The sequence below is a fragment of the Phaseolus vulgaris genome, chromosome 2 (assembly GCF_051622355.1).
Source record: "Phaseolus vulgaris cultivar YP4 chromosome 2, ASM5162235v1, whole genome shotgun sequence".
Lineage (NCBI taxonomy): Eukaryota > Viridiplantae > Streptophyta > Magnoliopsida > Fabales > Fabaceae > Phaseolus > Phaseolus vulgaris.
In genome coordinates this window covers 43,927,596-43,944,011 of record NC_143499.1, presented here as the reverse complement: position 1 = coordinate 43,944,011, position 16,416 = coordinate 43,927,596, and the positions used below count along the sequence as shown (strand labels likewise).

Here is a 16,416-nt window from a genome sequence, read left to right as displayed (position 1 = left end):
GGTCTCCAAATTTTGACTGCGACGGGTGGGTGAGTCAGCTAATGAGGTTTGAGCTGGAACTGAACTTGCCACTGTCGGTGCTCCGATGACGACGGCGAGATCGTCAAAAACACCTTACAGACACTTCCTAACGAAAAGTTGAAAACGTAAGACACAATCAAACAATAGAGACACAAAGTGAAAATTAATAAAATAAAAAAAAAGGTGCAACCAACTACATTTGTTCCTCATCTTCCTTCTCTCGTCTTCTTATCCTCTACCAAACTCACTCCCTCTCATTCCTTCCCACTCCTATTCCCATTCACAATTCCATTCTTCACTTCTTCAACCATCTTCCGCTTCCTCTCATACCATCATGTGTTTGCTACTTCCTACTTTCGATCTCAATCCATCAATTCACTGATGCTTTCACTCTTCCAGATCTGAACTCCTTCAAGCAACCGCAAGCCACGATGGCCACCACACTCGCTTGGCGACACGCTGCCAACAATGCAAATGATCTGGTACCTTCTTCTTCACAGCAATTTCATCTTTCTCTTTTCTTGTGCCAGTATGAGTGAGCAGTGTTGTGCCGTGGTCAGTCTTTGCATGGGGGGAAGTCTATTTATGGATCTTGTTCTCTCACGTTTGGTTGCATCTGGATACTTTCTGTCCATTGCTTTGCTCAGTCAATGTTTTGCAGTTTTGTGCTTGACGTTTCGCGATTCTGGGAAGTGTCATTGGGGATCATTCATTCATGGACGTTTAAAGGAACTATGTGATTTAATTGTGCAGATGTGGAGGGTTTACTTTTTTTTTTGTTGATGTGTGATTAGTATGTTAATTGATACACTAGAATACAGTCTCTACGGTTCTTCATGGTGCGTCCAGTTTCATGGATATTATGAATTTGGTGAGTAATGGTTTTTGTAGCACAATTAACTATGGAATAGATCTTCTGGGAGGAGGGCAGAAGTAGAAAATGGAAAGAAGTGAATGGCGGTTATAAAATTGTTTGTGTATTTTACTTAACTGTCCAGGGGTTTGTTAAGATGCGTGGTTCTTTGCTGATGCCTTATATTGATGAAGAATGATTTTCACTTCCTCAGGTTTCCCTCGGGTTTGCTCAATAAGATGCCATCCTAAAGGATAATAAATCATCTGTGTTGAAAACAAAAAACAGCAATTTTTCTTTGTTTAGTGCTCTGAAATTTTCATTTTCTTCGTGAGGAATGTAATCAAACTGTATTGATTCATCTCTCTTCCATCAGAGCTTGATTTCCCATTTCATCTCTTTCTTTTAGATTGAATTACTTACTTATCCATCCATTACTGGCTTTATGCATGTGAAAAGGGAAAAGGAACAAGAAATGCTCATAGTCTGATTATTTTTATGCGGTTCCTTTTATTGTGTTTATTTTCATTACTTTCCATCTTTTATTTTATGTTTTCAGAGATGCGGAACATACCTTAGCAGATAACATTCTTCATTTTTATTCTTTTGATTGCAGGAAAGAAATGGTGATAGGAATACTCAAGATTCAGAGCCCCCAACACCACATTCTGTTCTGAAGATGGGATTTAGGTCGGTTTGTCACACAGGAATACTTAAAATTATTGATTAATTTGTTTGCAAAGCTGCTAGAGTCAATGATTGTAACACTTATTTTTAATACATTTGTTTGTTAGTATCTGTTCGGCTTGCAGCCAAGTAAGCTAACAGTCTAACCTGTGGGACTGAACTAAGAACCATGTGCATTGGTTGCTCTGTTTATGAACTATGGACATTCAAATTGGTGCTCACTAAATTTTGGCTTCTTACATGTTTAACTGGTTGCTATTGCAGAGAGCGGAACAGCAGCATGGAGGATCCAGATGGAACATTAGCTAGTGTTGCCCAATGCATTGAGCAGCTGCGTCAGAGCTCTTATTCTGTGCAGGAGAAAGAATATTCCTTAAGGCAGCTATTGGAGCTTATAGATATGCGTGAAAATGCTTTTAGTGCTGTTGGATCTCACTCTCAGGCAGTTCCAGTACTTGTTTCCCTTCTTAGGTCTGGTTCATTGAATGTGAAGATACAGGCAGCGACCGTCTTGGGCTCCCTTTGTAAAGAAAATGAGCTAAGGGTCAAGGTCTTGCTTGGAGGATGCATTCCTCCATTGCTTAGTCTATTAAAGTCCAGTTCTACTGAAGGACAAATTGCTGCTGCAAATACTATTTATGCTGTCTCTCAGGGTGGTGTAAAGGATCATGTTGGTTCAAAAATATTTTCAACTGAAGGAGTTGTACCAGTGCTCTGGGAGCAGCTGAAAACTGGCCTGAAGGCAGGAAATGTAGTTGAAGGTTTATTGACTGGTGCATTGAAAAATCTCTCCAGCAATACTGAGGGATTCTGGAATGCAACTATACGAGCTGGAGGAGTCGACATATTAGTGAAGTTACTGGCAAAAGGACAGCCCAGTAGTTTAGCTAATGTGTGCAATTTACTTGCTTCTGTAATGATGGAGGATGCATCTGTTTGTTCAAAGGTGTTGACAGCGGAGGTGACAAAACAACTTCTGAAACTATTAGGCCCTGGTAATGATGACTCTGTTAGAGCTGAAGCAGCTGGTGCTCTTAAATCTCTTTCTGCCCAGTGCAAAGAGGCAAGGCGAGAGATAGCCAATGCTAATGGTATTCCTTCTCTGATCAATGCTACCATAGCTCCTTCCAAAGAATTCATGCAGGGTGAGTGTGCTCAAGCATTACAGGAGAATGCTATGAGTGCTCTAGCAAACATCTCTGGTGGTTTGTCTTACGTCATATCTAGCCTTGGTCAAAGTCTTGAATCATGCACCTCACCTACCCAAATTGCTGACACATTAGGAGCTTTGGCATCAGCTCTCATGATATATGATAACAAGGCAGAATCAACCAGAGCATCAGATCCTTTGGTTGTCGAGCAGACATTACTCAAACAATTTGAGCCTCGCTTGCCCTTCCTTGTAAAGGAACGAACCATTGAAGCGCTTGCTAGTTTGTATGGAAATTCCGTACTTTCAAATAAACTTGCAAATGCCGATGCAAAACATCTGCTAGTTGGTTTGATAACAATGGCTGTAAATGAAGTGCAAGACGAACTTATAAAAGCTCTGTTGACAGTGTGCAAAAGTGAAGGCAGTCTATGGCGTGCACTTCAGGGCCGTGAAGGAGTTCAGCTATTGATATCTCTTTTGGGGCTTTCATCAGAACAGCAGCAAGAGTGTGCAGTTGCCCTGCTTTGCCTTCTATCATTTGAAAATGATGAAAGTAAATGGGCAATTACTGCAGCTGGTGGCATACCTCCACTTGTTCAAATTTTGGAGACAGGATCAGCAAAAGCAAAGGAAGATTCAGCAACAATCCTTAAGAACCTGTGCAATCATAGCGAAGATATACGTGCTTGTGTTGAAAGTGCTGATGCTGTTCCTGCATTGTTGTGGCTATTGAAGAATGGAAGCCCAAATGGGAAAGATATTGCTGCAAAGACTTTAAATCATTTAATTCATAAATCAGATACTACAACCATTAGTCAGCTTACAGCTTTATTGACTAGTGATCTTCCTGATTCTAAGGTTTATGTTTTGGATGCTTTGAGAAGTATGCTTTCTGTTGCTCCCCTTAGCGACATTTTACGTGAAGGTAGTGCTGCCAGCGATGCATTTGATACTATGATAATATTATTGAGCTCTGCCAGAGAAGAAACTCAGGCAAAGTCTGCATCAGCTCTGGCAGGAATTTTTGAAACAAGGAAAGATGTGCGTGAAAGTAGCATTGCTGTCAAAACTCTTTTGTCAGCCAAGAAATTGCTCAATGCTGAATCTGAAAGTATCCTGATTGAGTCCTCCCACTGCATGGCTGCAATATTTCTTTCCATCAAAGAGAACAGGGATGTAGCTGCTATCGCTAGAGATACATTATCCCCTCTAGTTTCACTAGCAAACTCTTCAGTTTTGGAAGTTGCAGAGATGGCCACATGTGCTCTGGCGAACCTTATTTTAGATGGTGAAATTGCAGAGAAAGCTATTGCAGAAGAAGTTATCTTACCTGCTACTAGAATATTATGTGAAGGCACAATTTCTGGAAAAACTCATGCCGCAGCAGCAATTGCTCGCCTCCTACATTCTCGGGATGTTGATTATGCTGTAACTGATTGTGTGAATCGTGCTGGAACTGTTCTTGCATTAGTCTCTTTCTTAGATTCTGCTGTTAATGGATCTGTTGCTACATCAGAGGCTCTAGAAGCACTTGCCATCCTGTCCAGGTCGGTAGAGACCAGTGCAAATATTAAATCTGCTTGTGCTGTTTTGGCTGAATTCCCTAAAAGCATAAGCCCAATAGTCTTGTGTATTGTTGATTCGGAGCCAATGTTGCAGGATAAAACTATTGAGATTTTATCTCGATTATGTAAGGATCAGCCTGTTGTTTTGGGAGATACTATTGTGTCAGCACCTGGATGCATATCTTCAATAGCTAAAAGAATAATTAGTTCCACAAATGTGAAGGTCAAAATTGGCGGAGCAGCACTTCTTATTTGTACTTCTAAAGCAAATCATCAGAGACTGGTGGAGGATCTGAGTTCGTCGAACTTGTGTGTTGATCTTATTCGATCTCTTGTTGATATTCTTGTTTCTGCACTGCCTTCTTCGGGTTACCTGGATGATGACAACAAGGAACTCATTAGCATATGCAGGCACACAACAGAAGAGGCCAACAGTTCTGAATCCAACACTAGCACTAGCATTATCTGTGGTGTTGACTTGGCGCTATGGCTATTGTCTATTCTTGCTTGTAATGATGAAAAAAATAAAATTGCAATAATGGAGGCTGGAGCAATTGATGTTCTCATTGACAGGATCTCAAATTGTTTCTCGCAATATTCTCAGGTATTTAAGTGCCTTTTTCGTCAATCCAAAGAAATAGATAGTCCATGTGATTCTGATCATAAGTAATACTTAAAATGGAAAATCATGCTTTAACTCTCTGCTCCCTCTAAGTTTTGTCCAAAAGCTAATTAAAATCCTATAAAGTTCATTCAAATTTTCGAAATCTCCCACCTTATCCCTTTGATAGAAACATTACCTGTGATAATTTTCTCGATTCTCACTTCTACGAAATTGAACATAATGGTTGGAGAAACACTGAAATCTTTATAGAATGAAAAGCTGTTCAAGACAAAATGATTTTTTTGGGTAAAAAGTAGAAAATAAAGTGTTAGGATACGATTATGTATTGAGTTTGGTGACTCCGTGTAAAAAAATATTATCACATGTTTGGCTAATGATTTATCTGCTTCCAGTTTTAACTAAATCATTATCCACTATAACATTATGTTTCTTCTAGTATTTCCCGGCCACGGAGAGAGGGAAGAGGAGATAGGGAGGTTAATATTTTTAAACTTGATTTAGACCAAGATTTCATGTAGATAAACTGTAATTTTCCCTTGTAAATGTTTACTTTCTACTTCAAAGCATCCTTTGCTGTAAAACTTAAACAATGTTATGAGACTTATTTCTGTATATAAACCGTGTTAGCTCAATATGGTGAACATGCAGATGGACTACAAAGAAGATAGAATCATGTGGATTCATGCTTTGTTGTTGGCAATATTATTTCAAAATAGAGATATCATTCGGGCCCATCCAACTATGAAATCTATACCTGCACTTACCAGTTTATTGAAGTCAGAGGAATCAGCAAACAAATATTTTGCTGCACAATCAATAGCTAGCCTTGTCTGTAATGGTAGCAGGGGAACACTCCTGTCTGTGGCAAATTCTGGGGCAGCAGGTGGACTTATCTCTTTGCTTGGCTGTGCTGATACTGATATACAGGATCTTCTGGAATTGTCAGAGGAATTTTCTCTGGTGCGTTATCCTGATCAAGTGGCTCTTGAGAGGTTGTTTCGAGTTGAAGACATAAGAGTTGGAGCTACTTCTCGGAAGTCTATACCTGCCTTAGTTGATCTGCTCAAACCAATTCCAGATCGTCCTGGGGCACCATTTTTGGCACTTGTACTTTTGACTCAGCTCAGTAAAGATTGTCCTTCAAATATGAGTGTAATGGTGGAGTCTGGGGCCTTAGAGGCACTTACGAAGTATCTTTCACTCAGTCCACAAGATGCAACTGAAGAAGCTGCTACAGATCTGCTAGGAATTCTGTTTAGCAGTGCTGAAATACGAAGACATGAATCAGCATTTGGTGCTGTTGCTCAACTTGTAGCTGTGCTACGTTTAGGAGGAAGAGGTGCAAGGTATAGTGCTGCAAAAGCCTTGGAAAGTTTGTTTTCTGCTGATCACATCAGAAATGCAGAGATTGCTCGGCAGGCTGTTCAACCATTGGTGGAGATTCTCAGTACTGGTTCAGAAAAGGAGCAGCATGCTGCAATTGCTGCATTAGTGGGGTTGCTGAGTGAAAATCCATCAAGAGCTCTTGCTGTTGCAGATGTTGAGAAAAATGCAGTGGAAGTTCTTTGTAGGATCCTTTCATCAAATTCTTCAATGGACCTGAAAGGGGATGCTGCTGAATTATGTTGTGCTCTCTTTGGAAATACAAGGATTCGGTCCACAGCAGCTGCTGCAAGTTGTGTTGAACCTCTTGTCTCTCTCCTGGTATCTGAGTTCAGTCCAGCTCATATTTCAGTTGTCCGGGCACTGGATAGGCTTGTTGATGATGAGCAACTGGCTGAATTAGTTGCTGCACATGGTGCAGTTGTTCCTCTAGTTGGCCTACTGTCTGGTACGAATTATATACTACATGAGGCCATTTCCAGAGCTCTAGTCAAGTTGGGAAAAGACAGGCCTGCTTGTAAAATGGAAATGGTGAAAGCTGGAGTTATTGAAAGCGTACTTGACATCTTACATGAAGCACCTGATTATCTATGTGCTACTTTTGCAGAATTGTTGCGTATATTGACTAATAATACTAGCATAGCTAAAGGTACATCTGCTGCTAAAGTGGTTGAACCATTGTTTTTGTTACTGACAAGGCAGGAATTTGGGCCAGATGGACAGCACAGTGCATTGCAGGTGTTGGTTAATATCTTAGAACATCCAAAGTGTCGTGCTGACCATTCATTAACTTCTCGTCAAGTTATTGAACCACTTATCCCTTTGCTTGATTCTCCAATTTCAGCAGTGCAACAATTGGCTGCTGAGCTTCTTTCACATCTACTTCTTGAAGAACGCCTTCAGAAGGATCCCGTGACACAGCAAGCAATTGGCCCTCTCATTCGAGTTCTTGGTTCTGGTATACACATATTGCAACAGAGAGCTGTAAAAGCCCTTGTTAGTATTGCACTAACATGGCCAAACGAAATTGCTAAGGAGGGTGGTGTTATTGAAATTTCCAAAGTGATATTGCAAGCTGATCCTTCTCTTCCTCATGCTTTATGGGAGTCTGCTGCCTCTGTTTTGTCAAGTATTCTGCAGTTTAGCTCTGAATTCTACTTGGAAGTGCCTATTGCTGTATTGGTAAGGTTACTTCGATCTGGCTCAGAGAGCACGGTTGTTGGTGCTTTAAATGCTCTTCTGGTGCTAGAAAATGATGATGGAACTAGTGCAGAAGCTATGTCAGAAAGTGGAGCTATAGAGGCTCTCTTGGAGCTCCTGCGATCTCATCAGTGTGAGGAAACTGCTGCAAGGCTTTTAGAAGTATTGCTGAACAATGTAAAGATTCGAGAAACAAAAGTAACAAAATCAGCTATCGTACCATTATCGCAGTACCTTTTGGACCCACAAACTCAAGCTCAGCAAGCAAGGTTATTGGCAACTTTGGCTCTTGGGGATCTGTTTCAGAATGAGGGTCTTGCTCGAACAAGTGATGCAGTTTCAGCTTGTCGTGCTTTAGTAAATGTTCTTGAAGACCAACCAACAGAAGAAATGAAAGTTGTAGCCATATGTGCTTTGCAGAATCTTGTGATGTACAGTCGATCAAATAGGAGAGCAGTTGCAGAGGCTGGTGGTGTTCAGGTTGTACTGGATCTGATAGGTTCAAGTAATCCAGAAACATCAGTTCAGGCTGCAATGTTTGTTAAACTTCTCTTCTCAAATAACACTATTCAAGAGTATGCTTCTAGTGAAACAGTCAGAGCCATAACTGGTGCGTTTTTCTTTGCTTATCTTGCAAGTTTACTACCTGGCTGTTTGAAACATTTATTACTTTTTCTTTCAGAATTTCTAAAAAAAGCTGCATGATAGCATGCCCTCATTTTACTTTGTAGAAGAGGTAGCCTTGGTGCTGGAGTAAATTTGAATAATGAATGTTTTAGAAACTGAACAAAACTGATTTTTAAACAAGAATAATAATAAGTTCTTTAAAAGTAGGAGTGGATATAAGTGACGAGTCTTTGTGAGCAACTCTGGTGATAATTTTATGTTGGTTTAGTTATATTTAAAACATAATATTAAATATTTTGGGCAAGTTAAAAATACACCAAAGGAAATGCTATCTTTGTTAAACAAATTGACATAAAAATGGTGTTTTTTTTACGTTATGATACATTGAACATGGTAAATTATTTCTGCCTCACTCTCTCAAGCCAAGCCATAGCTTGGTTTCTAAAAGCTTTTCAATAAAATAAGTGAAGTTCATCAAATAAATTACAGATGAAGAAGTGGATAAATCTTATGAGTAATAGAAGATCTAATTTTTATGACCGTGCACCTAATTTTATGGTCGGAAACATATAAATTATAGAACCTGTGTCCTCTGAACTTCAACCTATCATTAAATTTAAAAACATGACTGTAGCTTTGCTTATGTAATCTTGTAGCAAAATTAGGCACTTGTTGCTTTATTAAGTATTCAATTAATGTAACTTTAACAATTATAGATTTCAGTTTTTCCACAGAATTGATTGATGAACAATGGTGATTCATTTAAACAGAAACACATCTCCCCCTCCCCACTTTTTATTTCTAACTAAGGTTTTGTGTTCTTATAGCTGCTATTGAAAAAGATTTATGGGCTTCTGGAACTGTGAATGACGAGTATCTGAAAGCCTTAAATTCTCTATTTAGCAACTTCCCAAGACTTAGAGCAACTGAACCAGCGACACTTAGCATTCCCCATCTGGTTACAGCCTTAAAGACAGGTTCAGAAGCTTGTCAGGAAGCAGCATTGGATGCACTTTTCTTGCTCAGACAAGCTTGGTCAGCATGCCCAGCTGAAGTTTCTAGAGCTCAGTCAATTGCAGCTGCAGATGCTATTCCATTGCTGCAGTACTTGATCCAGTCTGGGCCACCTCGGTTTCAGGAGAAAGCAGAATTTTTATTGCAGTGTTTGCCAGGAACATTGGTAGTGATCATCAAACGTGGTAACAACATGAAGCAATCTGTTGGAAATCCAAGTGTTTACTGCAAGCTTACACTTGGCAACACTCCCCCAAGGCAAACCCAGGTCATTTTTTTTTATATTTATGATTTCTTATTTTCCTATTAACTTTGAATCTTTTGTATTTTGTTATTAGGGGAGAAGAGGGGGCTACTTGGTTTTGTCTGTGTATGCAGTAGAATCCAGTGAGATTGGGTGTAAAAGTAAATTTGGGTTTTGTTCTCCATGCCAGTCATCTACAAATTTAACCCTGCAATCACTTGATCTTAGCCGCCTTTTCTAACTGCAAATCATGCCTATACCAGAAATACTCAATTAGGATTTACATGTTTTGAGCTGTTTCCTAGAAGAACATTTGTTGATCATCTACCTATTCTGCTGAGGTTTTGCTACATATTGCATTGGCAGAATAATTTATTCACTATCAAAATAATTTTTTTCTGGCCCTTTTTGCATGTCCCTTTTTGCCAAAAAAAAAAATCTGCCCTGTTAGCGTAGGTTTTTCTTAATTGTTGGTTTTGCAATTTTACTGGTTCCTTGATTTTGGGCATTCTATCTAATGCCACTTCCTAATTGTAAACTATTTTGACCTTCTTGAGTTTCAAGATGTACATGCAAGAGCTTAATCTTGTTGAATGCAAAGAGCATTGTATATAAAAACTGTGGTTTTGGCTGAATGTATATAAAAACTGTGGATTTCTTATTATAACGTCATAGTGTATTCTGTAATGCAAAAATGAATATACTGCACTACTAATATCCTTGATAATGGGGTGACAGGTGGTTTCAACTGGACCTAATCCGGAGTGGGATGAGAGCTTTTCATGGACCTTTGAGAGTCCTCCCAAAGGCCAGAAGCTTCATATCTCTTGCAAAAATAAGAGCAAAGTGGGAAAGGTAAATGTGCAAAAACATGTAGTAAACGCAGCAGTGTATTCATCTTTAAATGTGTTGTTTCCAGGTCTCATTATTAAATGAATTTTATATTTTTAACATAATTAACATTTTTAATTATATACCTCTTGTCATGGTTCCTTAACCAGTGTCTTTAAGACTTGTTTGCTCAGTACATGTTTAACCCCTCTGATGTGATTTGTTGACAGAGTAAATTTGGAAAAGTAACAATCCAAATTGATCGAGTGGTAATGCTTGGATCAGTAGCAGGAGAGTACGCTTTGTTGCCTCAAAGTAAAAGTGGGCCGCCACGGAATCTAGAAATAGAATTTCAGTGGTCTAACAAGTGATACCATCCACCTTACATATTTCAAATTACATAGTTAAAACAGACTCTTTTGTCATAATATTCTTTTGTAACTTGATCTTTCATTCCTAGGATAAAACACTAGGGGCACGAAGATCAGGCCAGCTTCGCGTTTCTTGTATGATTCTTTGAGTGTTGTCAATTTAAAGTTATAGCGAGTCTGTTTTATCATATCATTTTTTGTATTGGGGCTTGTATTGTAATAAGTACGACTTAGTATAGTTATTTGACAGTAAATTGAATGTAAAATATGAATGACAAAAATTGTTGTACTTGGAGAGTGGATCTGCTTGTTACTTATCCGTAATGGAAGAGTTAGGAGTCTCTTCATTCTCTGGTTGGATCTAGTAGAAGAGAGAAAACTTAATGGGGTGTGTGGAATCCTCATACACACGGGTGTCACATACCTCATCAGTGTTTTTCTTACCAACTGAACCCCTCTAGTAATGGAGACTCTAGCACTGAAGTGGAACTTTACACGTAATGCAGCTTGTGCTTACCTTCACATTTGTTACTGCTTCATGTTTTGGTTTTACTTTTTGTTTTATACATGTACATGTAAGCATGTTCAGTATTCAGTGAGGTAAAAAATAGTTAATCTTGAGTATACAATTATATATGGATGATTTTATTTTTTATTGTGCGCTCAAAATTTATTCTTTTTAACATGTATTTGTATGGTATATAGTATTTTGATTGTGTGACTAAAGTTAAGTTTGATTTAACATCAGAATTCGTATTCTATGAGAATCAGGTGGGTGTGGATTGATTTCGAGAGTGGTTTATCTTCTTTTTCCTCTTATGTTTTGTCATAAGCTAAGAAGCCTTTGTCGACTTCCTGACATGACGTTTTGAGCAGAAACTACTTGGCAATATTTGAAGCTATGCACTTGAGACTAATGCAAAAGTAACAATAAGCCATTTTATATCTACACAAAGAAGAAAAAATTAGTTCTGAATTTTCAAGAGCATGTTCTGGTTTTAATAGAAGCATGAAATGTGAGAAAGTGAGTAGGGCATTATGGTGGTAGCATAGGAAGGAAAAGAATATTTGAGTCATGTGGACCAATGGCAAATCCATGAATATTGCATTGCGTTATACCCTCACCTAATTCTGTTTAATATTGCGTGCCAGCTGAAGTTTACGTCTATTTTATTTTGTTTCTTCAGTAACAAAATGATTCATTCAACAACTGGTTCACAAGATTTAGGAAAAAAGAAAATCCACTGAACCAACTTCAATTCCTTGCGCAATATGATGATGACTTGAGATTCATCGAGGTCACATGTTGACTTCTGTTATTCCATTTTTCACGTAAGAGTTATAAGCCTAATTCATTCTAGCCATGTTCATACGTAAATTATTACAAATATTATTAAATATAACTATCCATGTTAAATGGTTGTATAATCTAGTGGTATATTACGTGCATGTGGAATTTCAATTAAGAAGTTAGGAAAAATAAAATGTAGTTTACTGAAAAAAAAACACATACATTTCAATGTTTTTTCCTAATTTAAATTTCTAAGGTATGAAAAAAAAGACCACAAACGTAATTTTTCAAAACAATTGATACAACAGAAAGATTGATGCAGCCTTTAGCTGCACCCTTCATCCCCATTTCCTAAAGTGGTTTCTTTTTCTTATAATAGGAATACAGAATCCAAAAAGGAAAGAAAAAAAACGCAGAAAGCTTGATGCAGCTTTCCATGTTAGTTCTCTTTTCCTTCAAACAGGAGCATCAAAATGTTATGTCATGAGAGGAGAAACATTTTTTCTTAAACTAAAGCAGAATATGATCAAGTAATTGCTAATTCATATAAGTATTGAAAATAACTTAAAATATCTGATTTTATTAACTTTAAATGAAGTCATAATCATTATAGTTAATCTTGTTTACAAAATGCTGTAACATTTCTTGTTTTGACAAGTTTTCCTGTGCAGTGGATTATCACTTTATAGGTGCATGATATTTAATATAAGTAATACTAGTTTTAATTATATAATTATAATAATTTTAGGTTAAGTTTAGTTTGATTTTTTTATTTTATTATAATATTTTAGGACTAAAATAAAAATATTTCATAGTATATATAATATATTGTTATTATGATTTCAAAATCATATATGCCATTTATACGTATGCATGATCACTGGTACGTGGCCATTGTTTTATTTCCTTCACTAAAAGCTTTGCACTCGTATACTTTTACCACATTTGCTTCACTTTTTATTTTTTTGTTTCCCTTTCTCTTTGCATCCAACTTTTCCCAAAAGTGGAAGCTTTCTGTGGAGTGTTGCTTTTGAAGAGAAAAAGGTTTTTCATGCAGTTTGGTTTAATTATTTGATTAATTGCTCCATTTAGGCACTTTAAAAATAAATCATCATGCTATTTCGTTCAACGGATATATTGTCTAGCACCGAAAGAAAAGAAAAGGAAATACCATGAGATTATTAATGTTGGTTAATTTAATTTTTGAAATTTTATTAAGATATTATTTTGGTTTCTTAACTTATTAAAATATTGTTATACTTTTAGAGACTAAAGTAATTTATTGTTTAGTAGTAATTTGAAAGATTACACTAACACTTTGTAATTTTAAAGATAATTTGACGCGTGTTCTTGATTTTAAAAAATAATTTGATCTATTATCAAATAAAGAAATAAAAAAAAACGTAATTAAGGTTTATAATTCTTTGCCATCCACTAATTATGGGTGTATGAATTATAACAAGAAATGTGAATTTTATCAAATGATGATTTTTTGTTTTTGTACTTGTGTAAACTAAAGAGGTTTAGATAGTACCTAGAACTAGAGCTAATAGTAATAATTTTGTTTTTGATATCTTTGTCGCTCCTCCTTTGTCCTTCTTGTATTCTCCCTCTCGTACTCTTCAACTCTTTGATGCTCGATCAAGGGAGGTAACCTGTAAAAGGTTCTCCAATTATAAAGTAAGTATTGTATATTAAGAGTGTATGTAATTGATAAAAACGTACCTTACTCTTGTGTAAAAGACTTATTTATAGTATTCAGTAGTAGGTTATTTTATTCATGCACCATATTTGACATGTATCTTTAATAAAACATTATTAGCTAATTTATCTTAGTTTCCGGATTTATCGAAGTGTTGTCCAAATTCACAGGAATGTTGATATGTAAAATGTTATCATACTTGTCGCATATGTTTTATTTATTCTTTATTGTAATTAATTATTCAGTCGATCGATCATCAATCCAAATAATGTGACTCGTTCGATTTCGACTGTTTCATTTTCAATAGGAATAAACTCCCAATTAATTACCTTGCATACCATAATTATGAAAGTTTTATCATACATAAAAAGAAACTTTATTGATACAAATACATAAATTTCTCCATTCATTTGGATAATTTTTTTAAAAACACTTTGAAGAGATAAAAATAAAAATAAGAATAAATAAAATAAATTTCTTCAAAAATAAAATAATTTATGTTTAAGCTAATTTGTAGTTGCATATTTTTTTAAAAAAAATGTATATAAATTAATTTAAAAAATATGTTTCTTTGTTAGAAAGGTTTATGAATAAATTTATTGAAACAGGTACTATGAACCATTTAGATTGGAGAAAGAATAATATTAGGGAACACTATGCTCCAATTTTTGTTTAAAACAAAACTAGAATTAACACTAACCGTTAATTAGAGAGCATTTAATTAGTACTAACTCTAAATTAACTCAAAGAGGTGAAATTGATGAGTTTGTCCATATGCAGCCACTAGTGGAGGCAACAAATTCATTAGTTCATAGTTTTGAAGAAATGGTATTTAATTGTTTGCTCATAATTTTATTTTTTTAAGAAATGGTTATTTTAGGTATATTGATCCATCAAATAATATATGCATGGGTATGTGTGATCAAATAGAAAGGCATGTTCATGAGGTTGGTCAAAAGAATAGGGATTTGTTAAATCACATGCATTCATTCAAATGGACATCTATATTTAGAGGCCATCATATAGCTGTAAGAGGACAAAACCAAACTCATTAAACGACATGCATACACACACATATTATATATATATATATATATATATATATATATATATATATATATATATATATATGTTCCAATGTTTCAAGAGACAGGCATAAGAACTTGCTATGAGTTACAACGACATGAATGAATAAATAAATAAATAAAAGATTTAATGATATATCATTTTTTAAATTTATCTCTGTTTCTTTTCATAAAAAACAAAAATTTCAAAGTTTTTTTACTACAATTATAGTTTCTATATCTTCAATATAAAAAATAAATATTTTTTTTATTTTAAAAACTTACTTCATAATAAGTCCAATGCTCCTTTTACAAAAGGTAGCTTCACCAACCATTAGCCTTATATAAAGATAAATTATATTTTAATCATAAAAAAATTGTAAAATATTCTGCTCTCTTACATGCAAATAAGAAAACTCTACCTCGTAACATGACAGACACCTGTGCAATATGGCTTTGAATTAAAGTACACAAAATAAAATATTTTATATCAGTTAACAATAAAATATTATATTTTTAAAATTATTTTGTAAAGTTGAGTTATTATATAGAATGTAATTCTTATTTTACAAATTAATTTTGTGAAATTAAATTACATATAATTTATTTGTCTGATTGGAGAAACTTAAGAAGCTTCCACCACACTAGGGTTGCTGAGATTGTTGTATTAAACTAAAACCGGTTTTGGAATTCGTCTGCACCAACTCCTCCCAACAGCTGGTGTGTGAAATGTTCCCAACCAAACGCGTTATTGGCTTCTGTCATTTCACCACTTTCTTACATAAACTAATTTCAAACTTCATTTAGCTCTAACAAAGTAATCAAAAAATTAATAACTCTTCTCCTCATTGCTAATTATACTAATTAAATCGTAAAACAGCATCTCTCACCATTTCGTCAACCATGAAATTCACCAGAAAGAAAACTTATATATTTAGTTTCTTAAAATTTTGGATTATTAGTATTATTTTAATTTTTTTATATAAAATGCTTATAGTGGTGTCGAATCACTTCGATTTTTTATTTATAAAATAATTAATAATTTTTAACTTGTAAGTATAAATGGTGTTTTATTTTAGAAAATATAAAGAAAGAAGTTAAGTTTATTCTTTTAGAAGGCTTTTAAGAAAGGCCGTGGAAGGTTCAGTTTTACTTTTGTGACAGAATATTTTTCTTTAGAAAAGGGGCACTGTGACTTGTTTTTATCAGCCAATAAAATGATTTATATAAATATAAGAAAGAGGATAACAGTACAAGAAATCCACCTATTAACAAAAGCTGTTTTTGCAGTCATAAACCCACAAAGTTAAATTTACAATTATCTTAAATAATTTTAACAATGATTAAATAATTAAAATAAACTCCGTTTATACTTTTATTTGATATGCTCTTCGTAAAGATATAATATATATAATACGATTTTTTGTTTGTTTATATAGTTATAAATTAATGAATATCAAGCTTTTGCATGTAATATAAGACTGACATAGACATGTAATATATTTAAATTTAAACTTACACGTAACCCAACCACCATTTAGCAATAATTGAGTGTTTCCTTCTCTCAATGTTCTCTTCTCCTTTAAGATTTTTTGATGTTACAAAATAAGAGAAGCCATTTTATAAAGTGAATTAATAAACCAACAATGTTGGTACATAATTAGTAAATAGTTTAGTGTCCTAATCATATCAATTAAAAATGTATTATTAAGTTTATTTCAGTCATATATCGTTAAAAGATTAGCCTCTCAGTGTCAAAAGGAATATATTGTTACCCACAAGAAA

At 35.1% G+C, this 16,416-nt stretch overlaps 1 protein-coding gene across 1 annotated transcript; it reads left to right on the top strand.

Annotated features, from left to right (window-relative positions):
- Positions 1-11,229, top strand: LOC137812390 (protein CELLULOSE SYNTHASE INTERACTIVE 1). The gene is made up of 8 exons (XM_068614344.1): positions 1-146; positions 421-503; positions 1,491-1,564; positions 1,826-4,883; positions 5,553-8,097; positions 8,942-9,396; positions 10,111-10,227; positions 10,434-11,229. The coding sequence occupies exons 2-8, from the start codon at positions 453-455 to the stop codon at positions 10,572-10,574; spliced, it is 6,441 nt and encodes a 2,146-aa protein (XP_068470445.1). The 5' UTR covers positions 1-146; positions 421-452; the 3' UTR covers positions 10,575-11,229.
- Positions 11,230-16,416: the final 5,187 nt, after the last annotated feature.